Here is a 26292-nt window from a genome sequence, read left to right on the forward strand (position 1 = left end):
ACTGACGAAACGTGCGTATGGTCCGTTGCGTGTTTACGGAAATTCAATCTAATCGGCAAATCTGCGCAAATCGCAGAAACGCCGAGCTAAGTATACGGACTAAAAGCAAGTTGTTCCTTCAAATTCTCTAATGGGAAACTGAATAGAGTTACAACCTTTCGGTTAACTAAGCCTTTTTAGAAAACGCGTATTATTGCACGCTACGGGATATTAATTTTTAATATTAAAGTCCGGTCAATATAGATATTCAAGGTTACAATATTTCACATAGGGCTAAAAATTGGTACGAATGTTGGGAACATTAATATAAATCGATGGGGACTTTTCACAGTTCATTTATGTATTCTAAATTTTTTAACGTAGGTTGGGTGTTCCCAACCTACGTTAAAAAATTTAGCCCTATGCGAATTATTGTAACCTTGAATGTCTATTTTGACTGGACTATAATATAATATATATCCCGTAGTGTGAAATAAGCTTTTATCTATTAACTGTAATAAAAATATACCTACCTAGATAAGTATATTTTTTTAACTTCCAGTTGAATAGAAAAATATTGAAAAACGAATATAACTAAGTAAGTGATCATACTGTCGTTTCAGTACAACTTTTTTTTTATGGAAGTCGAGACTTAGGTTCAATGAATTGTTCTTGCTTAGAATAAAGATGGCGTGAAGTTAGCTGCTCGGCGACGGACGTGCGGCTGGACGGTGACGTACCCGCCGCCGAAGCCTGGCTCCACCACACGCACGATGCGTACATTAATCTGAAAAAAAAACCTTATTAGCCACACAAAAAATACCTAAGTACGAAGAAAATGTACGCAACAGGTCGAGAGCACAATCGGGGAGGGAACGCTCCGCACAACCGCACAGCCACCGCGCTAACCCGGTGCGGGAGAGCGTGGGTGACATGCGGGTGTGCGGGGCGTCCCCGCGCCTCATACCCCGATTGCAAACTCAACTTGTCGCAGGTTATAGGTAAGTACTAAGTACATAATATGTACCTGCTTAGTTAGTAGGTAGGTACCTATGTATAGAAAAAATATCGAAATATTGTTACAATCTGCATTTCTGCATTTCATATAACTAAAATACTAGTAACATACTAGTAAAATATTATGTAGTAAGTAGGTAGTAAAATTGGCAGGTAGATAGTTATACAATCAGACAAATTTCATCTCGCTCCAGCAATGCGTAAGACTGCAATTTTATACATACATGTACAATATACATACATATGTACCTACTTAGTAGTTAGGTCAGGTACATGACATATATATTGTAAATCGAATCTTTAAAAAGAGCAACCGCGTAAGTACATACCTAATTGGAATTCCCAAAAGAACACTTCAATTCCACACAATAGTTGCGTATGTAGATGACTTGAAATTTCTATCATAGACTAGGTGTGATTCAAGGATAAAGTTTATTTGTTACACTAACAATGCACTTAATTACCTACAGGATATTGTATATAAACACTAAGTCATAGTTCAATTGACATCCGGTGATGCAATTAGTGTGTACTATGTAGTAATGTACCTAATAGGTGTTCAATGAAAAAGTTACAAAAGAATTTAAACTTATAAGGAACCTACTATACATACTATACAACCTACTTATTAATAGGGTATTTTACCCTTTTTTGAAAAGTGTTCTAATTTCACCGCGAAAACGATGCCCGCCATCCTGTAAAGTTCATGAGCCGTGATGACGTCACTTTGTCTAAAAGGAATTCTCTTAGTGAAAGAAGAAGTACATATTTTTTGCAATTTAATATGAGTAACTTGCCTTTTCATTCGTGTGCAGTGCCTGCATGTGGAAATACCAGTGTAAAAACACCGAATAAGTTGTGGATTCAAGTGCCAACAGATAAAAGTAGGAGAAAAACTTGCGAGAATACTATGAGAATAGTAGATAATCTATGGAGCTACCTATATGCTTTTAAGAACCGGTCTTCCACTGCAATAAATGGAATATACTGTACGGGAACGGGAGTAATAATTTATTGATGAATCTGAATTGTATTATATCTACTATTAGAAGCGAAAACAAAGTAAAAAAACTTAAATTAAGTCAAGTAAACAATTGGTATTTTGTTAACAAGTGCTAAGGTGACATTACACAACATTAACATCGTGACGTCACAGTCGGGATTCATAACGGCCGTAGACAGCTTAGTGTGTTTCGGATAATTGTAGAACAGATAAAAAAATGAAATCTTTAAAATGAATTATAAAATTCGATTGCTTTTAGCTAATTTGTTGCTAATACTAACTACCTTGTTTATACTTTTTTGGTCCAGGTGCATGATAGGCGGTTAAAACTAAGTTACGATTACGCTTTTTTTATCTAATTTACTTGCATAGGGGTTTGCTTACAAAGTTAGCATGACACCCTGTAGTGTACTCTACAACCGGATACAAAAATGTCTTACTCTACGTCTAAGCCCTCTTAATACAAATTTGTACAGGTTACGGTTACCTACGCTTTAGCAAAGTAATATAACCTTACACTGAGTTAATAACAAAATCTATCTTTGTTGCTTTTATTGACTGTCTCATGCAAGAAAACCCCTGATAGGTTCTAGGTTTTTACGTTTTCCTCGGCTTCGCCTGTGTAATATCGGTCAAGCTGCTTATATACATAGTTTAAAACAGATATAGTTACTACAGCTTTCATTTGTACTGGGGGACGGCAGTGATAGATATATTTTCATTTGTGAGCTTACCTCATGCTTAGAAACAGATCGCTTGAAGTACTTGTGGAAGCGCGAAGACAGTGCCCACACTGCACCGTTGTCGCGTGCCACCCACCTCACCTCTGCGCAGAACTGCAGCTTTTCAGGATCCTGCGCCAGCACTCTGAAGACAAAAAATAAATCAGTAACTTTTTATCAAACGAAACGTTGAAACGCGCGATTGGTATCGGAGCTATCGCGATGAGTAACTAAACCCATTCTAGTAAGTAAGCGCACTAGTTATAACATTATTAGATTTATTGCTCTGGACAAAAATTGTTTTCTAGTTTCAATAGGCTCTAGGCTTAGGTACCACAGCTGGTACGAGTAAGTATACTACACGCCTTGTTGACAACTAAGAGCAAACTGTCAGTTATTCAGTTTCAGTTTTTCTTCAGTTTTAAACTGATAACTTCGTTGTTCATAGTACCTATAGTCCACGACATATTGTGATGGGTTTGAGGCGGGGGACGCCCCGCACACCCGCACGTCACCCGCGCTCGCTCTCACCGGGTTAGCGCGGGGGCTGTGCCAGTGTCCGGGACGTTCCCTCCCCGATTGCCATTTCAACCTGTCGTGTACTATACATATACTCTGTAACTGAACGCTCTTTTGTCCTGTCTTGGCTAAGAATATATCCATCCTACCTATAATAATTTAAGTAGGTAGATAACTATCAATAATAAAAATCTAATTCTAAATTCTAGTAGGTACCTGTGTGAATTAGTAATGGGGTTCCAGGCAGCGATTGCGGTTTCTGTCATAGGGCTAAAGATGATCGTGTCGTCTCGAGGGTCGACTGCTATTCCGAGGCCTTGAGATGACTTGCGCCCGACTAGGTTTACGGGCAAATCGGTGCCTTCTGCTGGAGGGCCTGATGCTAGTACTGCCGTGGATACGCTGAATACTCTATAATAATAAAAAAATTGAGCTATTTAGAAAATGGTATTAATTATTAATAATAATAATTATTATAAAATTATGACGGTTGATGCTCTGGCGTTCCTTTAAAAGAAGCTTATGTACACCTCGAGATAAAAAATCTATAATATATTATGCTGATGATAACTTTACTATTATTTTATAACTAAAATGAAATAATTTTAGCACACATCTTTGTGAACCATTCAGGAAAGAAGAACACTCAGCAGTAATTATTATTAATGTCATTAGACATCAATGCTATAAAAAATCCAAAATGAAAATAATCGAAAACCAACATAGGCAGGCACGTAGCCGAGTTAAATTGACGTTAGCCTTAATATTGCACAAAATAGATAGGTATACGTGTAAAAGGCACAAAAAATTTACAGCTTAGTAAAAAAACCGTCTAAGTGCAAGTTGGACTCGCACATTTTTTGTGATCTAATGTGACCACAGAATGCTACCTGCTTTTCATGATTCTAGGTCAACGGGAAGTTCCCTATAGGTTTTGATTCCCTCGACGGATTTGACAGACACGCCAGACAGACAGATAGACAGACTGATAACGATCCTATATGGGTCCCTTCTCTCTCAAGAATCGGAACCTTAAAAAGATCCTTTGAGAGGTAATCTTACCGGTCAGTGGCCAACGGCTGATAATATACAAGTCCCTGCGCAGCGGAGTGAGCAATTCCTACAACTCCGTCCATGAGGGTAAACTTGTCACCACCAATGTCGTATTCGCCTAGATCCGGGTCAGGGTACATAGACGCGTGAGTCACACGCCAGGCATTGTCCCTGCGAGCATCATATACGATTATACCTGAAAAAAATAAACACTATTCATCATCATCATTATCATCAACTAATCGCCGGCTCACTACTTGTCACGGGTCTCCTCTCAGAATGAGGGTTTGGTCATAGTCAACCACGCTGGCCAAGTGAGGATTGCCAGACTTCACACACCTTTGAAGACACTATGGAGAACTCTCAATTATGCATTTGTACTCAGAATGTTTTCCTTCACCGTTAAAGCAACTGATAATTGCTTAAAAAGTACATAGTGTAAAAGTATAAAAGTGCATATTATATCACACACCACTGCGAAAAGTTAAAGGTGCTTGCCAAATCCCGCCTAGGAGGCCGATGCCTTATCAACTACCTATCACCCGTGTGAAACAATATTGTCCCCAACACAGGGAGAAACGATCAGCGACTATGAAGTTTGGATCATGGTGGCTTTGGGAGCTAACAGGTAATAAAGGTGTAAAAAATCTTACGTCAAAGTATAAAGTCTAATTTTTTTATATTTTCTTCGGAATAATATTAGAAATCACGCCATGCATTGCCAAACACTGGCAATCCCCTGCCAGACACCGTTAAATTAAGTATAATAATTTATTAAAGTTTCAAGGCATTTAAAAAAATTACTTTATGCTTTGACGTAATTATTATCTCCCAAAGTTACCATGATCCAAAATTCCAAACTTCATAGGTGCTTAACGTTCCTCCGTGTGTTGGGGACAGTACGCAGAGAAACATTCATACTTTTATAAAATAACGTAGGTCTGGCACGCGCTGGCTCTTACTCCATTAGTCAGGCACGATAGGAGAGAGTCGGATAAATAAATAAACCTACTCGTTAAGTTTACAAAAAATAATGTTATAGATGTTGTACCTACCTAGTATTAAGCCCCAAGTCACCACCCACAAAGTCTAGGGCAATCTTGAGTTGGTAATCAAAAGCAATTGACTTATTTATAAAGATTGGTGCAATTTCAAGCATTTGTCTCGGTGTTGCGATCGCTAACGTAGCTTAAATAATTTCCTTTCCTTTGATCTTATTGATATTCCCTTGATATTTTTTAATGGGTGGTAGAGGTAAGGTGTATTTGATAAGACATAATTTTGTAATGTGTTTTAGATATTATAATATTATTATACTAGCTTATCTTCGCGACTTCTTCCGCGTATAGGTATACACACAGCTTACGTAATTTTATGCAAGTTTCAGTGACCTTATAAATATTAAATTATGTACAATAATGCAAAATACGCGTACGCATGTGCGTGAAGGTTATCCACCTTCAACTATACTAATTCTACCGCATACCTACGTCATGGACTGGTTAGTTTCATAACACGATTACCACACATTCGTTGTTCTATATCGATGTCATATTCAAGTGCGTCATGTTTTTGGTGAAAGCATTTAAGGCTTGAAGACAACACACAGACACGCGACGGCAACTGTACGGCCGTAGATACATCACGTTAAACGCGTGTAAGATTAATTGTATAAGGCCTGCAAAGTGCTAATGCGCGTAGCCGCCATTTTAGTGACCTCAGCACTAGACTGAAGTTTCGAGCTGGTATATTTTTATTTCGGCTGACGTCAAAATGAGACATGGTTCCAGCGCAATAGCAATTTGCGGGAATTATAACACAAGGGATTTTTAAAAAACGTCCAGTGCAAGATCGCTGCACTCAAACGCGCTTTGCTGCGAATTGTGGACGCATTCATACAGTTCATTACAATTTACAACTTCTAAGAACCCGAAGCTGAAAAAGGGAACCCACGCCAAATGCAGTGTGACGTGCTTCATGAAGTTTCTTATTTTATAAAACATACGTAGGTCGTGTTTTGAATGAAATCTTGCTGTAGAGTTACCGTATACCGTCTCGCATGACGCATCGCGCGGCTGTGTGGATCCAGACTTTTATGGTCACATGCTATTTTACAAAGTGAAACACACCTATTACCGCAGAACAACTTTTGTTTTCATTAAATACTTACTCAGTATGTTTTCTACATAATATAACCTATGTAATATATGGTTGTCCTCGTGTGACAAAATAAGAATGTGAGGAATAAATACCGATGATATCTAGCTAAGTTTAGTTACGAAATAGGTTTTTGAAGCGCCTAGGTACGTGAGGAGGTAACATTAGTATAAGAATTAGCTATTACGTAAAATTTATCATTTATAAATACCTACTAACCATAATATAATCTATTATGCGGAGACACTAGAGAGTTCTCTACGTGATCCAATCAAATTAATATACATATAGGTAGGTATATGTATATTATTATCTTAACTAGGTTTTTCTAGCTGATTTGTTTTCGCGGTTACAGTGTATTCAACCGACTCTATCGGCAAAAATATTACAAGTAGGTATAATTTCTCGCGTGAACATTTTATACTTACCTTAAACCATAGCATGGGTAGGTACTATTATACCTACTAAAGTAGGTACAAACATTAAATAACCAACGTAATTATACAATTAAGTCCACCTTCTAATTGGTGAAATGCATTGTGTCGTATACTCGTATACCATACAGGTATCAAACTCACGTTTTAACAAGTAATTGAAAAGTTTCAGCCCTCATACTAAAGCGCATGAAATCAGCCATTTTATATTCAAATATACAAATTGTAAACATTTTCGAACTAGTCTTTTAAAGCCCTTTAATTGGATATCCCACTCGAGGGTCTTGAAGAAAAACATTTTTTAGCCGGCACATTAAAGCGCATAAAGTCTGCCCCTATGATTTTTAAGAAATTTAGATACCGTGGCGTGACACTCGCGCCATCAAGACGAATCTAATGGCGTATCATTTATCAAAATCCGTTGAGCGATTGAGCAGCTACAAGCGGACATAGGACGGACATACTTCGCCGCAGTCGGGTAAAGAATGATGGCAGTTTTATAGTTCGTTCTCCTTTTTATTTTATGCGATACTTAGGTAGATACCTACTTGAGTGGTAGATACATTCGGTTTCTTGCACGCGATACAATTAACACCTTCCCCCAGTTTCGCAAATTGAATATTGTTCCGAAAAATACTTATCGGTAAGTAGGTAGGTAAGTAGGTACTATTGAGAGATCCGAGACCTTTCTGGAATAGCCACTGAATGAGAACTACGGGTATCTGCTTAATAATTTAAATAGGTACCTATGGCATGGCAAATGAAAAGCATTTCGAGTCGGAAAACCGTGTACCTACTGTAGCAAGAATGTCCCTGAATCTTGTAATCCTACAATGGGAAAAAATGGAATGAGAAAGTTGGCTACCGCGACACTACTCGAGTGACGATCCTTGACAACCTCTTTGACGACCTCCCTGGCGTAGTGGTAAGCGCTGTGGTCTTATGAGTGGGAGATCCCGGGTTCAATTCCTGGCAGGGGCAATTTGAGAATTAATATTTTCTAAATTTTCTCTAGTCTGGTCAGAGGCTTCATCCGTAATTAGTTTCCACCCCATACGGGCAAAGCCGTGCCGTGCCGCCAAGCGATTCAGCGTTAGCTTTTCGTGGTAAATGTAAAATTTACCTGGAGCGACAGTGTCAGTGATGTAGGCGAAGATGTTGTCACACGAAGAGGCGTGATGTCTTGGGGCAGACCTGGTCTCGTCGAGCACAAGGTTGGTGAGAAGGGAAGCAGGGCGCAACAACTCCCGCGGGAAGTACACGCTTCGCACCTGAAAATGTAGAAAAATCCTCTTATTACCGACTTCCAAAAACAACTTAGAGGTGCTTCTCAATTCAGCCCGTTTTTTTAGGGTTCCGTATCTCCAGGGAAAAAGAGAACCCTTATAGGATCCTCAAGGGAATCAGTCTATAGGATACTTCCCATTGACCTAGAATCATGAAATTTGGCTGGTAGCAATCAATGTGTAGCACAAGTAAGTAAAGAGAAAAATTCTAAAACTATGCATTTGAGGTTACATCACTAAAAAAAAATTCAAGTGTACGATGGTATGGACTCCAACTCGCACTTGACCGGTTTTTTTCGAATGTTACAGCCGGATCTCGGAAGCTGGCATCTCGACCGTGGACGAAATATACCCAATTATTCTAGTAGGTACTTACGATGCGCTGCGTTTACACATATTGTAACATGTTGCATGATAATAATAATACCTAGCTTAGTGCCTACTCTCTTTTAGTCTACATTGCATGTACGTTACTGTGTTCTGTTCGGCAGGTACCTACTCTAAAAAAGTTTATAATAAGTAATAGTTTAATATCTTTGGTGACTCTACATTTACCCCCCGTATCTATATTTTGAGTAGGTAAGTAGGTATAGCAAATCTATACCTATAGCAAATCTTGCAAAATTGGGGCATTCAGAATAGGTACGGTGCAGTGATAAGAACGAAATAAATGATTTACCCGGGTTAATTGGGTTAATTTTATTTTGTTATTAAATTAATAATTTATCTTATTTATTATTATCAATAAAAAAACCTGTAAGCGCATACCTAATTTTCCATTGTAGAAGAATTTAATTATATACTTAACACGACTATGTTAATGCCAACAGTAGGTATGTGTAATTGATATACACTGATTATTGAGTAACATACCTAAAAAGTTACTAACCTTATTGGGGCTAATTACAGTTACAAGTGGAGTCATATTTATTTAAAACCTTAATTGGATGAAAAATAGTGAGTAAACACGTTCTTTGTAAAATAATTGACCCGAAAATGAATTCAGAATCTAATTACGGAGAATGGTCAGGAAATACAAACAAGCGCCAATTAAGTAGAGTTGTGGCTAAAATAGTTATAGTACGAGACAAGTCGAGATGGCAATCGGGGTATGAGGCGGGGGCACGCCCGGCACACCCGCACGTCACCTGCGCTATCTCCCACCGGGTTAGCGCGGGGGATGTGCGGGTGTCCAGGGCGTGCCCACCCCGATTGCCATCTCGACCTGTCGGGTACTATACCTACTCGCTATTGCATTGACCTGCTATTTTCCATTAAGTAGAACATTAGTCTCAGTCTCGGTTCATTTGATTGTACCTATTATACGTAATGAGCAAGTATATATCCTCAGAACCTATGTCGTAGGTATGTAGGTAGTTCTAGGACAACGCCCTCAGCTTTTCAATACAGGGCGGAAAATTGTGATAAAGCATGAAGCAAAAGATCATGAACTTCAATGAAAAGTGTTATTTTGGCTAGAACTTTTTAATGTATTTTATCTTTTGTCTACAAACAACAAGCTGCAGGAACTAAGAATATCCGGTATCACTGATACAAAATTATGAGACTTTATGTTATAAAATATGCGAAAGTGTGGTGTGTTTATCTGTCTGTCTGCTACCTTGTTACAGTCGTGACAAAAGGTACCAACAAAGTTTACGTCCTTGGGACGGACATAGGCTACTTTTACTCCGGAAGTTCCCACGAGATTAGGATTCGAGAGGCATTGTGGCCTAGTGACAACTCATAATTATCAATCTATTACGATTGTAAAACAAAGTTCAGCCAAATCAGTAACTTTTTTTTTATTCAGATAGGTACAAGTTAGCCCTTGACTGCAATCTCACCTGGTGGTAAATGATGATGCAGTCTAAGGTGGAAGCGGGCTAACCTGTAAGGGGTATGACACTTGGACGATCTAACCTATGGACTTGTAACGCGCCTAATATTACGAATAAAAATTTCTGTCACTTTTGGTGCGGGACGAGGAAACACTACATAGACAACTTGACACACTCACACACATATCTAAATCTTCAACACTACTACATTTTACGCACACTAATAAGTTATATACATCAACATACAAAGACATTACGAGTGTAAGACAGTCAAATTGATTTGCGATGCTACCGTATCGATATTTTAAAATATATCGATAGTTTTTCAGAAACAAAAGTAGAAGTAAGAATTTATTACTCGTATTTAATTACTTAAAACCAGTGTTTGGTCAGCGTAGCGTATTCTTGCATACATTCACCTCACTTAATAGGTAATTATCCCAAAAACTAATAATGCAACGTAAAAATAAGAAAAATATATATTTAAAAATATGCACATACTTTTTTACTTATTTTATATCATTTTAATCTTTTGTATTTTTTTATATAACGAAATTTTCATTTAAAATTTCGATAGTGAAAATGTGCTTATTAATGACCTTGGACGTTCTAATCTAGGTTAGATCGTCCAAGTTAATGACTTATATTATTATATAATACAAAATAAACCTGACCGCGCAAAAGCCTACCAAACATAATTAGTAGGTATATCAATCAATAAAATGTTTTTTTCTTTCCAATCAATCATTTATTTATTGCGCATTGGGTTTACATGGTAATTCCAATATGGTGTACTCTTTGTCCAAAAAAATTAAATGTAAGTTATTAAATATTACACGTATTGCCCTTACAAATTAGCAATGCAAAATTTTCTCAATAAGCGGCAGGCGCTTTTACCCCACAGCAAAATTCCATAAGACAGATATGATACTATGAAAATAAATTAGTAAACACACACGGTGGCCTCTTCTATTTTTAACACGTCATTATTTACCATTAGGTTAATGTTATGTATATTCTTGGCGATTCTCTCTGTAAAAATATCGAAATCTGTAAAAATAAAACGATTATGATAAATTATTACCTAATCCTCATCCTTGAGAAAGGTACACCTTTTAGCTACATATTACCCAGTTCAGAGACACCCTACCCCGTTTCGCGCCTATCACTAAAATTGCGTTGCTTTAATATTTTTTTAAATGTATTAAGTACGTGAAATCACAGAAATCGACTAGTTTTATTACAAGTATAGGTAGCGAAAAAATTGTGGTAATTAATAATAACTATTCTTTACTTGACTTGAAGACGGTAATTTAGTCGTTAATAATAAAGAAAATGTTTTCATCGATATCGATAATCGAACCGCAATCACTATCACATGATTCTTAAAAATCGAACCTTATGTCCTACGCAATTAAATCAGGGCAGGTTAAATCGTCCAAGGTATGACAGTATAAACCCAAATCTTTGGTTTCTACACGGCATCGTATCGGATCACAATCGCTTGGCGGCACGGCTTTGCCGGTAGGGTAGTAACTAGCCACGGCCAAAGCCTCCCACCAGACAGACTAGATGGGTGACCAACTTTGGAGGTTTCGTTTCTCTGTGCCTTCGCGAGCACGATGAGCTGTCGGTCTGTTATCATCAATACTATAGTGATAATAACTATCAAACTGGTCAAACCAAAGAGTTGAAATCTCATTCTCTTGCTCGAGTTGTACGGGAACCCAGTGCATTATTTTACCAAAAATTTCCTTATGTAGCCCTCAACAATGTTTGTCTGTCTGTCTGCTAACTTTCACAGCCCATCTGCTTAGTAACCTAATAATAGTGGGAACAGAGTTAGCTTGCATCCCGGAGACGAATATAGGCTACTGTTTATCCCGGAAACACAGATTTCCCACGGAAGTTTTAAAAACTTATACCCACTATCAACGCACAGCTCAAACTACTGGATGGATCGGGCTAAAGAATGCAGATAGCCATTATGACATAGACATCCGCTAAGAAAGGATTTCTGAAAATTCCACCCCTAAAGGGGTAAGGTAGAGCTTTGAAATTTGTGTAGCCCACGCAGACGAAGTTGCAGGCATAAGCTAGTAATAATAATAATAATAATTAATTCGTCCACAGCCCACACTCCACGGCACAGTGGCCTCGGAGGTCGTTCTTTTATATTGGAAAGGGTGTGCCGTTTCATTGTGTGAGTTTGATACCACTAAGTACACCATTCTACGCAGTGGCGTAGCTAGGTAACCAAGGGCCCTGGGGCAAATCAAAAAATGGGGCCCCACTGCTATCTAATCTGGTGAGGTTTTATCAAGTAAAAATATTAAATATACAAATACTTTAGAAATGCTAAGCTCTTTTTCGTGCACTGCAGGGCAGGTAATTTAAATATTAAACAATAACAACATAAATTACAATTAATACTTGGTAGGTATTGGCACAGAATCCGTCAAATTGACAACACTACCAACCCACAGGAAGAATTTAGGAGAATCCCCTAGGTATAACTTTCGAAATTCTCTCAACTGAGTTCCATGATTAAAGTCGGGTTGCAACCTGTCATATTTATTTTGAAAATTGGAGAAATTTTCAAAAGTTCAGTTCGATCGAGATTTTCTGATGAGGATTCGAGGGCCCCCTGAGCTTGAGGGCCCCGGGGCGCTGCCCCGCCTAGCCCCTAGGTAGCTACGCCACTGATTCTACGCTGACATTTGATTACATTCCAAACCATTCATTGGCTTGTTTGGGTCTCTACCTATGTATGTATTTATAATATTTACATAATAAATCCCGCGGGTAGGTAAATCGAGTATCATAATTATAACAGTCTAGGTATGATGAAAATGATAATAATTAAAGTATGAAAACTTAACCAGTTTCGAATTTATTGTAATTTGATTGAGATCGACAAACCGCAGATTAATTAGGTATCTTTGTGGCATGTCGAATGTTTTGTATTTCAGTACTAGCTATAGGATAACGATTGTGGACTAAAAGCCAGCGCGTGCCAGAACTTCCTTATTTTATAAAAGCTGAAAGTTTATCTGCGTTTTGTCCCCCGCCCAGAGAGGAGACGACTATGAAGTTTGGAACATGGTGGCTTTGGGAGATAACAGGTGATAAAGGTGTAAAAATGTTACGTGAATGTGTATTTTTTTTTATATTTTCTTCGGAATAGTAAATTAGTGTCATGGCAACCCCCTGTGAGTTTGGTGTCTGGCGGAGGGTTGCCACCATTAGGCTCTCTCTATATTAGGTTTTACAGAAGTTTCCCTAGCGTGCTCCCCAGCGCTCGCCATACAAACATACTTTCTCAGTTGAAAACTATCCAATCAAACTGATGAAAATTTATATATTTTAGACACGTTTTAGAAACTATAATAAGTAGGTATTTGCGTCTTTATATTTTCAGATAAAAATGTCTAAGTACTTACCTACTTGGTTTTATTGGGGTTTAAAGATTTGTACTTATGTATGTAGATCCTTGAGCCCGCATAACTTTGAAACTAAATATTTTAGCGGAAACCACAGACAATAGATATTAGTTCCTAGAAAGTATCCACAAAATTTCATTGAGTTTAATTGGTCAGTATTATTTTATCTTATTTTTATTTTATTGGTTTGCCAGCAGATTTGGCAAGAGAAATTGGAAAGTGTTGGCCTAAGGATCAGCCGAACTAAGACAGAACATATGTTCTGTGACTTCGGTGGCCCCTCGTGTTTCTCTGAGATTGCTCTAGATGGCATAACCTTACCTGTTTGTTCCAATTTCCGGTACCTCGGTTCGCTCTTCCAAAACGACGGTAATATTGACCGAGACGTGAACAATAGAATGAATGCGGGATGGATGAAATGGCGACAGGTCTCAGGTGTTACATGCGACCCGCAAATGCCCCTTAAACTTAAGGGGAAAATCTATAAAACAGTCGTTAGACCTGTCACATTGTATGGTTCAGAATGTTGGGCGGTAAAAGGGACGGATGAAAGGCGAGTACATGCGACTGAAATGCGAATGTTGAGATGGATGTGTGGTGTGACAAGGATGGATAAGATAAGAAATGAATATATAAGGGGTAGTTTGAAAGTAGCGCCAGTGGTAGAAAAGATGAGGGGTAATAGGCTGGCATGGTATGGGCATATAATGCGGAGGGAAGAAAGCCATGTTACTAGAAGAATGTTAAGTATGCATGTGGAAGGAAAAAAGAGGAGAGGACGACCAAAGAAAAGGTGGATGGATTGCGTGAAAGAGGATATGCATGAAAAAGAAGTGGATAATACGTTGACGAATGACAGGAATGAGTGAAAGAAGAAGACATGTTGTGCCGACCCCACGTAGCGTGGGATAAGGTAAGGAAGAAGAAGAAGGTTTGCCAGCAGATAATACACATATAAAATATAAAATACAATGCACAGAGAAAAATAAATTGCGTGTACACCCAATTACTAGCAAACCGGCATGCATTTTTACAAGTGTGCAAGTGCGAGATTACCAGTTAACTTAAAACTAAAAATACAAATATGAAATGAGAGATTACTTACTACTTTTATTTGAAACGCACTAGGAATAAAACTACACTATCAAAGTATCAACTGTTCCGCTTTCGGTGATAACCTCTTTGACTTCGTAAACGCCTTTGGCTTAACTGTACCTATCATTATCACTTGAAGAAGTTACTTAGTAGGTAACAATATTCTTACTACTTCGTGCTACAGGCAATCGATTTACGTCAATCAATAGATAGAAGCCATATAGAGGACAAAAACAAAATTAGAATTTTGAATCTCCCCAGAATCCACAAGTCATTGGCCATCAATTAAGTTTTTTACTCGAAATTAGGTATAGTACGCGATAAGGGGTATGAGGTGGGGGGGACGCCCCGCACACCCGCACGTCACCCGCGCTATCCCGCACCGGGTTAGCGCGGGGGCTCTCCGAGTATGCGCGACGTCCCCACCCCGATTGCTATCTTGACCTGTCGCGTTCTATAGGTACTGTATAGGATATCATAATTCATAAGTTACTTATGGTTATGACATAAGTACCTGCCAAAGTGATATCATGTTATACATATTGTGTGGTTTTAAATCAACAAATGGACCCGGATTTCATAACTTACTTCGTGGTTTTACGGTTTAACAATACCTATAAATTAATTATTATTTTTATTACAGGGTATGATCACGAACTTGGGTGTAGGTATACATAATAATAATAGGACACGACATTTTTATTTTAATCGCCTAATTTTTTAGAGTGAAATGGAAAGGTCACTATGACTCGTGAAAAATACCTAAGTACCTAGTATAAAACACTACGATAACTAATTGTTATACTTAAGCTATAACGGTGATTTATAACAATTAGGTATTTTAATCATTTATAAAGATTTATATTAATATTTATTCATAATTAAGAAACGGGCGAAGATCAAAAAACAAAGCCAGAATTAGACATATACCGACGATTTTGATAATGTAAATTATTTATTATTTGAATACCTTAGATGCATGTAGACTGCAGACTGTAGAATCCAGGACCGGCCCTGGGGTAGAGCGAGCGATACGACCGCACCGAGTGCCTTCGAAATGACCCATAAGGTACCTAGACACTCAAAAATGCAACCTATCGGCACAGTTTTACGATTCAAACTGTGCTATTGGGCAATATTATAAAAAATTAGACGACCGTTTAAACTTATAAATCACTTTAGTTATTATGACTTATTTAAATTTTTTTCTTTTTGAATTAATATCAAAAAATTTAACGCTCGTTTCTCCCGCGATTTACCAATTACCAAGTTTATTTTAATTTGATTTTTACTGTTCTATATCCCTAACATAATTTCCGAAAATATTTTCTGTTCATATAAATACACAAATAGGTAGGTTGCAAGCCTTGCTCGCGCTTATTGTTATAATGTTGATCATGATGTACCTACCTACCTACTTTTATGTGATTTTATGTTATATGAAAGAAATGCAAATACATTTATTACGGAGGTTTAAAAAATGTGATAAAATAGTGCACGGGGATTTCACTCCACTACCGGCAAAACTGACCCAGGCCGGCCCTGGTAGAACCCCAACTCTACTGAAAGTGAATAATGAATATAGATAGGTACAAGTACCTAATAATAAAGTTCGTTGATTTTACAGCGAATTCATCCGTTATCACTGAAACTATTATTACTTACTTCCTGAATTTGTTGCCAGCAAAATTAGTATAAATTATTATTTAAGGCTTGAAAGTAGATAGGCTGTAGGCAGACTATTCCATTCTACTACAGACTACTTACTACAGATATTCCATAGGTCGCGGGCGGGCGGGCGGTCGGCCGAAGCAATGAAATAGAGAAGGTAAAGTGAGGTGCTAATGACAGGGCGGTTTCAGACTAGCGTATTTTCTTGCGCGTATACGGTCGTTTCAGCATACGCGCTTACATGCGGGCTACATTACGCGCTTCAAAAAACCGGACTTGCGTATACGGGCATATTTCGGCGTGTTCGCTCGAACCGGTGGTGTTGCGGGGAGGTGTCTCTCGCGGCTCGCGCTTTTATATACGAGCTTAGAAGCGCGTCAATGCTCGTACGAGTTGAGCGTGTGCCAAAAGGCGCGCCTATACGCGCCTACATGCGCTTCCAAAAACGAGCTCATACGCGCGTATAAAACGCTAGTCTGAAACCGCCCTATAATGTACAGCGCCAAAATAAATACATCTAAACATGCAAATTTTAGGCAATTGGTAAGTACTATCTATTTATTAAGTACTATTGATGATGCCCGCGACTTAGTCAGCTTGGATTTGTGTTTTTAAAAATCCCGTTGGAACTCTTTGACTTTCCGGGAGAAAAAGTTGCATAAATGTCAATTTGTTAAACTGTTTGGCCATGAAAAGCTAGCAGACAGGCAGACCGACACACTTCCGCATTATATATTCCGCATATTATATATTTCATTATATATTTTCCGCATATTAGTAATGGGATGGCCTAACTAAAACGTACCTACTTACTTACGTTAGATGTTTCCTTCTTGAAGCGCGGCGTTTGCTCTGTTTAGTTATGAGTTACGACACAGGGGAAAGACTGGGTATCTATCTGTATTTTTTACCCGACTGCGGCGAAGCCCAAAAGAGGGTTATTAAGAAGAGTGTGAATAAGTAAAAAACCGGACAAGTGCGAGTCAGGCTCCCGCAATGAGGGTTCCGTACTACAGTCGTATTTTTTCCACATTTTGCACGATAATTCAAAAACAATGATGCATAAAAATAAATAAAAATCTGTTTTAGAATGTACAGGGTAAGACCTTTCATATAATACCCCACTTGATTTAGTTATCTCACTTCGAAAGTTGAAAATACTAATTATTAGTTCATGACCACAATTTAATTCTATCCCTATATAGATTATTATTGTTATATAGATCTAACCCTAAATTCACGGTTTTCAGATTTTTCCCCAAATGTCAGCTATAAGATGTACCTACCTGCCAAATTTCATGATTCTAGGTGAACGGGAAATACCCTGTAGGTTTCTTGACAGACAGACGAACAGACAGACAGATAACAAAGTGATCCTATAAGGGTTCCGTTTTTCCTTTTGAGGTACGGAACCCTAAAAACCTACGTACGGTCTATACATTGTAAAAGTAAATATGCAAATAATAATTAATCAGGAAGCAGATAATATTAAGTTTATTTGGATATTGCTGGATCCTACTTTAACAACCTACTATATCATTTAGTAATGAAAATTAAATAACCTTGTGTCTAAAATAATTACTTACTAACTATTCGTAGGTAGGTATCGCTTATAATTTTAATAAACTGCAAAACATTTTAATTTACTGCAACAAGTTAACATTTATTGAGTAGGTACGTAGCAATTATTTCAAGTTATAAAATTAATCTAATTTTTAAAGGCTGATTAAAGTCCACGGTCATAAAAATCTATTTAGAATTATGTATCTGTATTTATGTAGAGCTTTGACATAGAAGTGCAGATATATTCACTTCCCGCAGACAATCCAACAATGCTAACTTTTTACGCTAAGTAGGTAGGTAGGTACTTTTTATCCCGGAAAATCTAAGAGTTCCCACGGATTTTTGAAAACCATACATGAATTCGCAGGTTAGTCTACTCTTGTAGGTAATACTTACCTATTCTATAGTTAGGTATTTAATTTATGCTTACTTGTTTGTGTGTGTTTTTTCTAATTTATTTATCAAAAATATTTATTATTTAACATTAGATATAGAACACGATTTAAATAGGTACCTATAGTAGGAAATAGAATTATAGTAAATAATAATAATAATAATAATATGGTAAGTAATAGTTATAAGTCGTTTCAAAACCAGCGCAAAACTAGGTTCAGTAACCGCCTGTGCCTAAAGTCCATTATTACTAACCTATTAGGTACCTATAGCTGTGCTTGCGGAACACTTATCTAGCGACCTTGATTATTACAATCTTGAATATGTATACCTACCATTAAATAAGTAATAAATAGTTCAATTTATTCCAAAAAAGAAGTCGAGAGCTTTATAAAGTCATAGCATAAACTGCAGGTTAATTGCAAGGACATTCCATGTCGATGGTCGTTAGAAAAATTCCCTCCAAAATGCTTAAATACATTGTATATGGGTAGGCCCATACAAAAAGCGCGTGTAGCGATACTACACTATACAACTATGAAGAAGGTGGATACTATTACCAGGTCATACACCGTTAACGCACCTATAAGCCTACACACAGCAATCCATTGAATTAATTATTCTCACAGTCTGTAAAGCGTAACGATTGCGTAACAAAAAAAAAACAGTCATTCTTCTCGAGTTTGCAAGAGTTAGGTACCTACCTTGTCTTGTAAAAATTTAATGAGCCACTATTTCGTAGTTTTCACACCTACATAATAATCTGGACGCTAAATGAACCGCAATCTCAATAACTAGTAAGTTTCCTAATAACTAAAGTGCTTATTAGGATGGATTAGAATGTAGGAAACATTACTACAAGTAGAAAAACTAAGAATTACTACGATACCTATTAATTAGACAATTATAGCACTTATAGGTAGGTAGGTATTTGTCTTTTTTTTGTAGAGTATCTTTTATTTAAACCTACTTTTAAACCGGCTTTCAACAAAGTTTTCAATTCTTAAATATTTTTAATACCTTTCAAAACTTTCAAAGTTGAGGTGAAAAAGTGTGTGTCTTGATTTTGATATTGTTATAATTATTTTTACATCCTAAAATAATAACAATATCAAAATCAAGACATTCATGTCGAAATCAATTTTCTCATCGGCTTTAATCGACGATTTAAAAAACCATTATTTTTCAATCTTCAGCTTTTTTAAACCTCCCGGATAGCAAAAATATTATAATATAACAAAACAACTGTAAAGTAATCCTATATCTAGTTTCAGTTTACTTTCGTATTTAATAGATCGATATATTTTTTTCTTCTGGCTTTACGAAGATTAGCCAATGTCAGGTTAGATCGATATTATGGCTTTGAAATATCATAGTTATTAGTTACATAGGAGGTCAAATCAAAAGCCATTATAATATCGAGGGCAAATTGCGGAGCCTATTTTAAAACAATATTCAATACAATAGGTAGCAAGACATTCTTTAACAATAACTCGAAGTAGTTAATTAGATTATCGAGGCTCAGATCTTTTAATTAGACGTGCGTAATTTGTAATTACAGTCAGTACCACAAGTCGTTTTGATGATCTTCTACCGCTTCAGATACAAAAGGATGTCAGTTGGGCTTGAAAGGAGTAATTTCTTCTTCAAATTTCAACGTGAACGAACGCGTGATGTTGGATGAAATATAATTATTGGACTAGCTTTTGCCCACGACTTCGGCTGCGTAATATAATTTATAGACTTGAAGATAAGGTGGCTATCTATTAGTAAAATAATTTTCAGAATCGAACCATTGGTTCTGGAGATTACCTACGTATTATAAACTTACAAACAAACTTTTCTCTTTATAATATTCGTAGGTTCCCTGGCTTTAAAATTACTTACCAGACGATCTGTAGCCATGTCAAAGAGCAGAATCTTGGGAGGGCAAACTCTTCGGAAGTCATCAAGACTGGTTATCACGCCAGAGTCCAACACCCATAGCCGGTTGCAGCGGTCAGCGCGTATCCGGTACACGGAGATCAGACCAGTGCAGTTGATGTCCCCCCGGCCAGCTGTGTGCCATGACCAATCAGGATATGCCTGTAAAACATGAAAATTAAATAAATAGAACAATAATAATTACTCTCAAGTACCTACTTAATTTACTGAAAATGAGTTTACATCAGATGGCAATTAAAATTATTATTATTTCTACAATTTTGATAGAATTGGATAGAATAGGTACCTACAATACATTTATGTTTTCTCCACTAATAGGCTACTTGACAATTTTTTTAAGTTGGTCTTAAATGGTTAATATTTGTCCTATTATATCAAAAAAATTAACACTATATTTTTTTGCGCCCTAAAAACCGTAAAACTTTAATTTAAAAAAATATTTTTCTTAGACAGGTGAAAACACTGTCGGCCATGTTTGGAAAACACTGTCGGCCATGTTTGGCCGATAGATTATCTGTGCTCTGACGTCATGCATTTGTAAACAACAGTATAACCCTGGTTATACTGTTGTTTACAAATGCATGACGTCAGAGCACAGATAATCTATCGGCCAAACATGGCCGACAGTGTTTTCACCTGTCTAAGAAAAATATTTTTTTAAATTAAAGTTTTACGGTTTTTAGGGCGCAAAAAAATATAGTGTTAATTTTTTTGATATAATAGGACAAATATTAACCATTTAAGACCAACTTAAAAAAATTGTCAAGTAGCCTATTATAAAAACATCTTACGCTTTCTCCATTTTTAAACTACCAAGCAGCCAAACTAATACCAAGAATAAAACTATCATGTTGCATAATAGTGTCTCTAAAATATTATGTATCTCAACAGCTCTAACATTAAACATTATGTAAATTAAGACATAATAAGGTTAATGGCATTTTGTGCTTATATTTAGTAGTGTTCCGAAAATAGAAATCACTAGAGATACTAGCTAAAATTTAGAAATCTAGAGATTTCACCGATAACACAAAAGGAAAACATACTTATAGCATCAGTGAACAATGAATACCCACTTTATTTAGTATTCGAGCCTGTTTATATGCAACTAGCTGATCCCCGCGGCTTCGCCCGTGAAAGAATTTTTAAAATCGGTTCAGTAGTTCTAAAGATTACCCCCTACAAACAAACTTAACGACATTACCTCTTTATATAATACTAGCTGATCCCCGCGGCTTCGCCCGCGTAGATTTAGGTTTTTAAAGATCCCGTATAGCCTATGTCACTCAGGAATAATGTAGCTTTCTACTGGTGAAAGAATTTTTAAAATCGGTTCAGTAGTTCTAAAGATTACCCCCTACAAACAAACTTAACGACATTACCTCTTTATATAATACAACGGGCCGTGCAGCAGAAATCGTAATATTTTAATTTCGCCATAACTTCAAAACCAAACGTCCAATTTTAATCATTCAAAGACCAAATATTATCTCCATAAACTGTTCTTAGTGATGAAATCATTTATTTTGATAAGGATTAATAGCATGAGTAAAATAAACGCGTTTAAATGTAGTCCAAAAAAATTCAAGATTTTTAAATAAAAAAATGGTTGCTGTGCCTCACTCGACATAGATGGGTATAGTGTGTCGCGGACTTTTTTGTAGATATTTATAAGATCTACAATTAATTAGAACATTTTATGGTTCTATCTTTTATAGTTTAGGCAGCGTACGCAAAATAAGTAACTTTTCTGGTTGATTTTTTACACCTTGTGTCCGAAAAACCCAAATATCTTACGGAACCCTATTTTTTTCCAAAATAAAATATAGCCTATGTTACTCGTGGATAATGTAGCTTTCGAATGGTGAAAGAATTTTTAAAATCGGTCCAGTAGTTTTTGAGCCTATTCAGTACAAACAAACAAACAAACAAACAAACAAACAAACAAACAAAGTTTTCCTCTTTATAATATTAAGTGTAGATAGTGTAGATAATACAACGGGCCGTGCAGCAGAAATCGTAATATTTTAATTTCGCCATAACTTCAAAACCAAACGTCCAATTTTAATCATTCAAAGACCAAATATTATCTCCATAAACTGTTCTTAGTGATGAAATCATTTATTTTGATAAGGATTAATAGCATGAGTAAAATAAACGCGTTTAAATGTAGTCCAAAAAAAATTCAAGATTTTTAAATAAAAAAATGGTTGCTGTGCCTCACTCGACATAGATGGGTATAGTGTGTCGCGGACTTTTTTGTAGATATTTATAAGATCTACAATTAATTAGAACATTTTATGGTTCTATCTTTTATAGTTTAGGCAGCGTACGCAAAATAAGTAACTTTTCTGGTTGATTTTTTACACCTTGTGTCCGAAAAACCCAAATATCTTACGGAACCCTATTTTTTTCCAAAATAAAATATAGCCTATGTTACTCGTGGATAATGTAGCTTTCGAATGGTGAAAGAATTTTTAAAATCGGTCCAGTAGTTTTTGAGCCTATTCAGTACAAACAAACAAACAAACAAACAAACAAACAAACAAACAAACAAACAAAGTTTTCCTCTTTATAATATTATTAGTGTAGATTATAGTGTAGGTGTAGACAACGGGCCGTGCAGCAGAAATCGTAATATTTTAATTTCGCCATAACTTCAAAACCAAACGTCCAATTTTAATCATTCAAAGACCAAATATTATCTCCATAAACTGTTCTTAGTGATGAAATCATTTATTTTGATAAGGATTAATAGCATGAGTAAAATAAACGCGTTTAAATGTAGTCCAAAAAAAATTCAAGATTTTTAAATAAAAAAATGGTTGCTGTGCCTCACTCGACATAGATGGGTATAGTGTGTCGCGGACTTTTTTGTAGATATTTATAAGATCTACAATTAATTAGAACATTTTATGGTTCTATCTTTTATAGTTTAGGCAGCGTACGCAAAATAAGTAACTTTTCTGGTTGATTTTTTACACCTTGTGTCCGAAAAACCCAAATATCTTACGGAACCCTATTTTTTTCCAAAATAAAATATAGCCTATGTTACTCGTGGATAATGTAGCTTTCGAATGGTGAAAGAATTTTTAAAATCGGTCCAGTAGTTTTTGAGCCTATTCAGTACAAACAAACAAACAAACAAACAAAGTTTTCCTCTTTATAATATTATATATATATATATATATATATATATATATAATATATATAGTGTAGATTAGTGTAGATAAATAGCGCCAAATGCCTCTTAACTGTCAACAAAAGAAATAGTTAATCACGTATCGAGAATGTGAATTTTCGAACAGAATACAAATTAGGAAATGCAACAATGAATTCCAAGCTGCAGCGTGTGAACTGCCATTTCGCAGCAAGATTAATATTATTAAATTGAAAACTAACAATTGATTCGAAATTGAATCTAACCAGAATTTTGCTAAATAATAAATATCTTACTTTAAGTTAGCTTTATCTCTCAATTACGAGATTCATATCAAGACACCAATGTCTACATTTCAGTAATTCATCGTCTTTGTGAATTATTACTGTAGGTATCTACGTATCTACTTACTGTCTGCGTAACGAGCCATTCTGTGGCAAATAAGTTTGTGTGGATACCTACATTATACATTGGCGGAGTATAAGCATATTATTTTGTATAATGTGAAAAGTATCCGAGCCCAGGCATTATTATGAGGCAATATTTTTATAATTCCTCTAAAACGATTGCTGATAAAATATATAAAACTAGATGATGCCCGCGACTTCGTCCGCGTGGATTTAGGTTTTTGAAAATCCCGTGGGAACTCTTTGATTTTCCGGGATAAAAAGTATCTATCGCTGTACCAAATTTCGTCAAAATCGGTTGAACGTATGGGCGTGAAAGGCTAGCAGACAGACAGACAGACACACTTGCGCATTTATAATATTAGTATGGATAATTTTGTAATAGATCAAAAGGATCAGTATTATATTATGTACTATATTATCATACATACCTACTACCTCCCTACTTACATTCAACCGCACGATTGCCGCATCTCATCTACACTTAGCTTAAGGCGCAATGGAACTCGCCAAGGCCACATCTAAGTTCCTGCCCTTCACGCTTTCTTACAACAATTGTAAACTGCCTACCTACTTCGTATAGGCACAATCGTATGCCCACGACTCGAGGTCGGACACGACAAAATAGTTTTGTAACCAAACCATATTATTTATATTAGATTCTTTTAAGGCTTTGTAAGCAGTTGTAATCGCAAAACCCTCGAAATCAAATTCGATAACCGTAATACAGATTAGTCTAAATTTTTAACCCACTTAATATCAGATGGTAATACATGATTTCTTCCTTATCTGAAAATTATCGTCAAAATAGCTAAAAAACATCAGAAAAAAACGTAAACGTTCACCATCACGAGAGCATACCTAAGTACAACATCAACAAAATCATTGTCAACCAATAAACGTCCACAGTCCACTGCTCGACATAGGTCTCTAGTAGGGACGTCTTTCGCAGCCTAAATCCAGTGGCTTCCTAGTCGTTAGTGGAAGGTCTGCCAACGCTGCGCTTTCCAGTGCGAGGTCGCCATTCTAGCACCTTTGGACCCCAACGACTATCGGTTTTCCGAGCTACCGGTTCTGCTTCGCAGCCCGTTGAGGTATGCCCGTTACTCTGGTTCTCCTACGGATCTCCATATTTCTGATTTGATAAAGTAGAGAAGCTCCAAAAGTCCAAACATACTCGTAGCTCTCTCCATCGCCCGCTGAGTGACTTTGAGCTTTCTTATTAGGCCCATAGTTATTACTGCTGGCAACACGCACTGTTCGAAAACCTATACAATTCATATATTCAACTCTATTTATATTTTCCTCTTATTTTCTTTAACAAGGTGTAAGTATAATAGGTATAATAATAGTGGTAGTAGTGGTATAATAATAGGAAATATACAAAAACTCGGCAAAGTGCGAGTCATACTTGCCCACCGAGGGTTACGACCTCGGGTCCTTAGTTGGGAAAGAAAAAAATGAATATTATGTACATGTTCAGTAATTAGTTAAATTAATTTGCCGTCTCAAAATTTGAATAAAAATCTAATTTAGAAAATGCAAATGAAGTTCTTTCTTATATTTACCTAGCCCATTTGTTCTAGTAGCCCGCACATGAAATTCATGAAAATTTCCACATTTCGACGCGTTTTGCCATTACAATAATTGTGCAGGTACTTACCTAATATTTGTTTTTTTTAAATTAATTTGCAATAAGGTTTTGCAATCATTATTTAAAACTAGATACTCCAAAAGTCGATAGTACGAGTAGTTACTGAAATAAGTAGTAATAAGTAAGTTTGTAAAATTGAGTAGGTACCAATGGCAAAACAGGAACTCATAATTATGGTCCCCGACCCAAAAAATAACACAATAAGAAAATGGCAAGTCCAAGGGAGCACGGTAAACGAGACAAACCAGTAGATAAAAGCTTGGCCTTCAGAGTCTACCAATAAGCGCATGACCTTCCGTGGACCTTCCTAGTTAATTGAACACTTTCATAATATTACGAATATTAAATAACTGTTGCATCAATTTACACTGCAGTCCAGAAATTATGATGCATTCAATACATTAATGGTAATTACTTTACTTTAATGTCTGAACGGCCGCATTATTGAAAGTAAAATGGTGCAATGCCGATCCTGTTTGCCAACAGCTAGTGCCCTAGCTCACGACTAACTATATTGTTTTATAGCAACTATGAGTAGGTGCCTATTTCCTAAGGTGGCCATTCTTACGTGCTTCTCCATATAAACGTATTACGCATATTATTCTATTCTTTGTTTTTTAGATCTATAACTAAACCGTATTATCTCTACATTATCTATGTCATAAAACAATAATTAATATAGTAAAATTGTATATACTTATTTTCAAAAAAAACCCTTGAAAAACTCTATTTTAGGGCAAATTTTGAGGCAACTTCGTGAGATGTCATATAACCGAATAAATATAAAACTGTTGCATATAGAAGCAGGTTTTTTTTTTTTGTCGTAAAGCACTGTCACCAGTACTTTACTACCATTACAATCTAGCCTATGAAAGAGGCTAATAAGCAATATTATATTAACCTAAACTTATAAACGTACTTATACCTAAGAATCTGTCCATTGACTTAGCT

At 36.4% G+C, this 26292-nt stretch overlaps 1 protein-coding gene across 1 annotated transcript in view; it reads right to left on the reverse strand.

Annotated features, from left to right (window-relative positions):
* Positions 1–373: 373 nt before the first annotated feature.
* The window catches only part of LOC117988016 (dopaminechrome tautomerase-like), a 38770-nt gene continuing 12851 nt past the window's right edge, over positions 374–26292 (reverse strand). The window contains exons 3-8 of the mRNA XM_069502427.1: positions 20064–20261; positions 8008–8155; positions 4303–4489; positions 3457–3651; positions 2734–2866; positions 374–766 (exon numbers count right to left, since the gene is read on the reverse strand). Coding sequence (XP_069358528.1) covers positions 656–766; positions 2734–2866; positions 3457–3651; positions 4303–4489; positions 8008–8155; positions 20064–20261 — 972 coding nt within the window. The 3' untranslated portion in view covers positions 374–655. The remainder of the gene's footprint in view (positions 767–2733; positions 2867–3456; positions 3652–4302; positions 4490–8007; positions 8156–20063; positions 20262–26292) is intronic.

Source organism: Maniola hyperantus, chromosome 13 (genome assembly GCF_902806685.2).
Source record: "Maniola hyperantus chromosome 13, iAphHyp1.2, whole genome shotgun sequence".
NCBI lineage: Eukaryota > Metazoa > Arthropoda > Insecta > Lepidoptera > Nymphalidae > Maniola > Maniola hyperantus.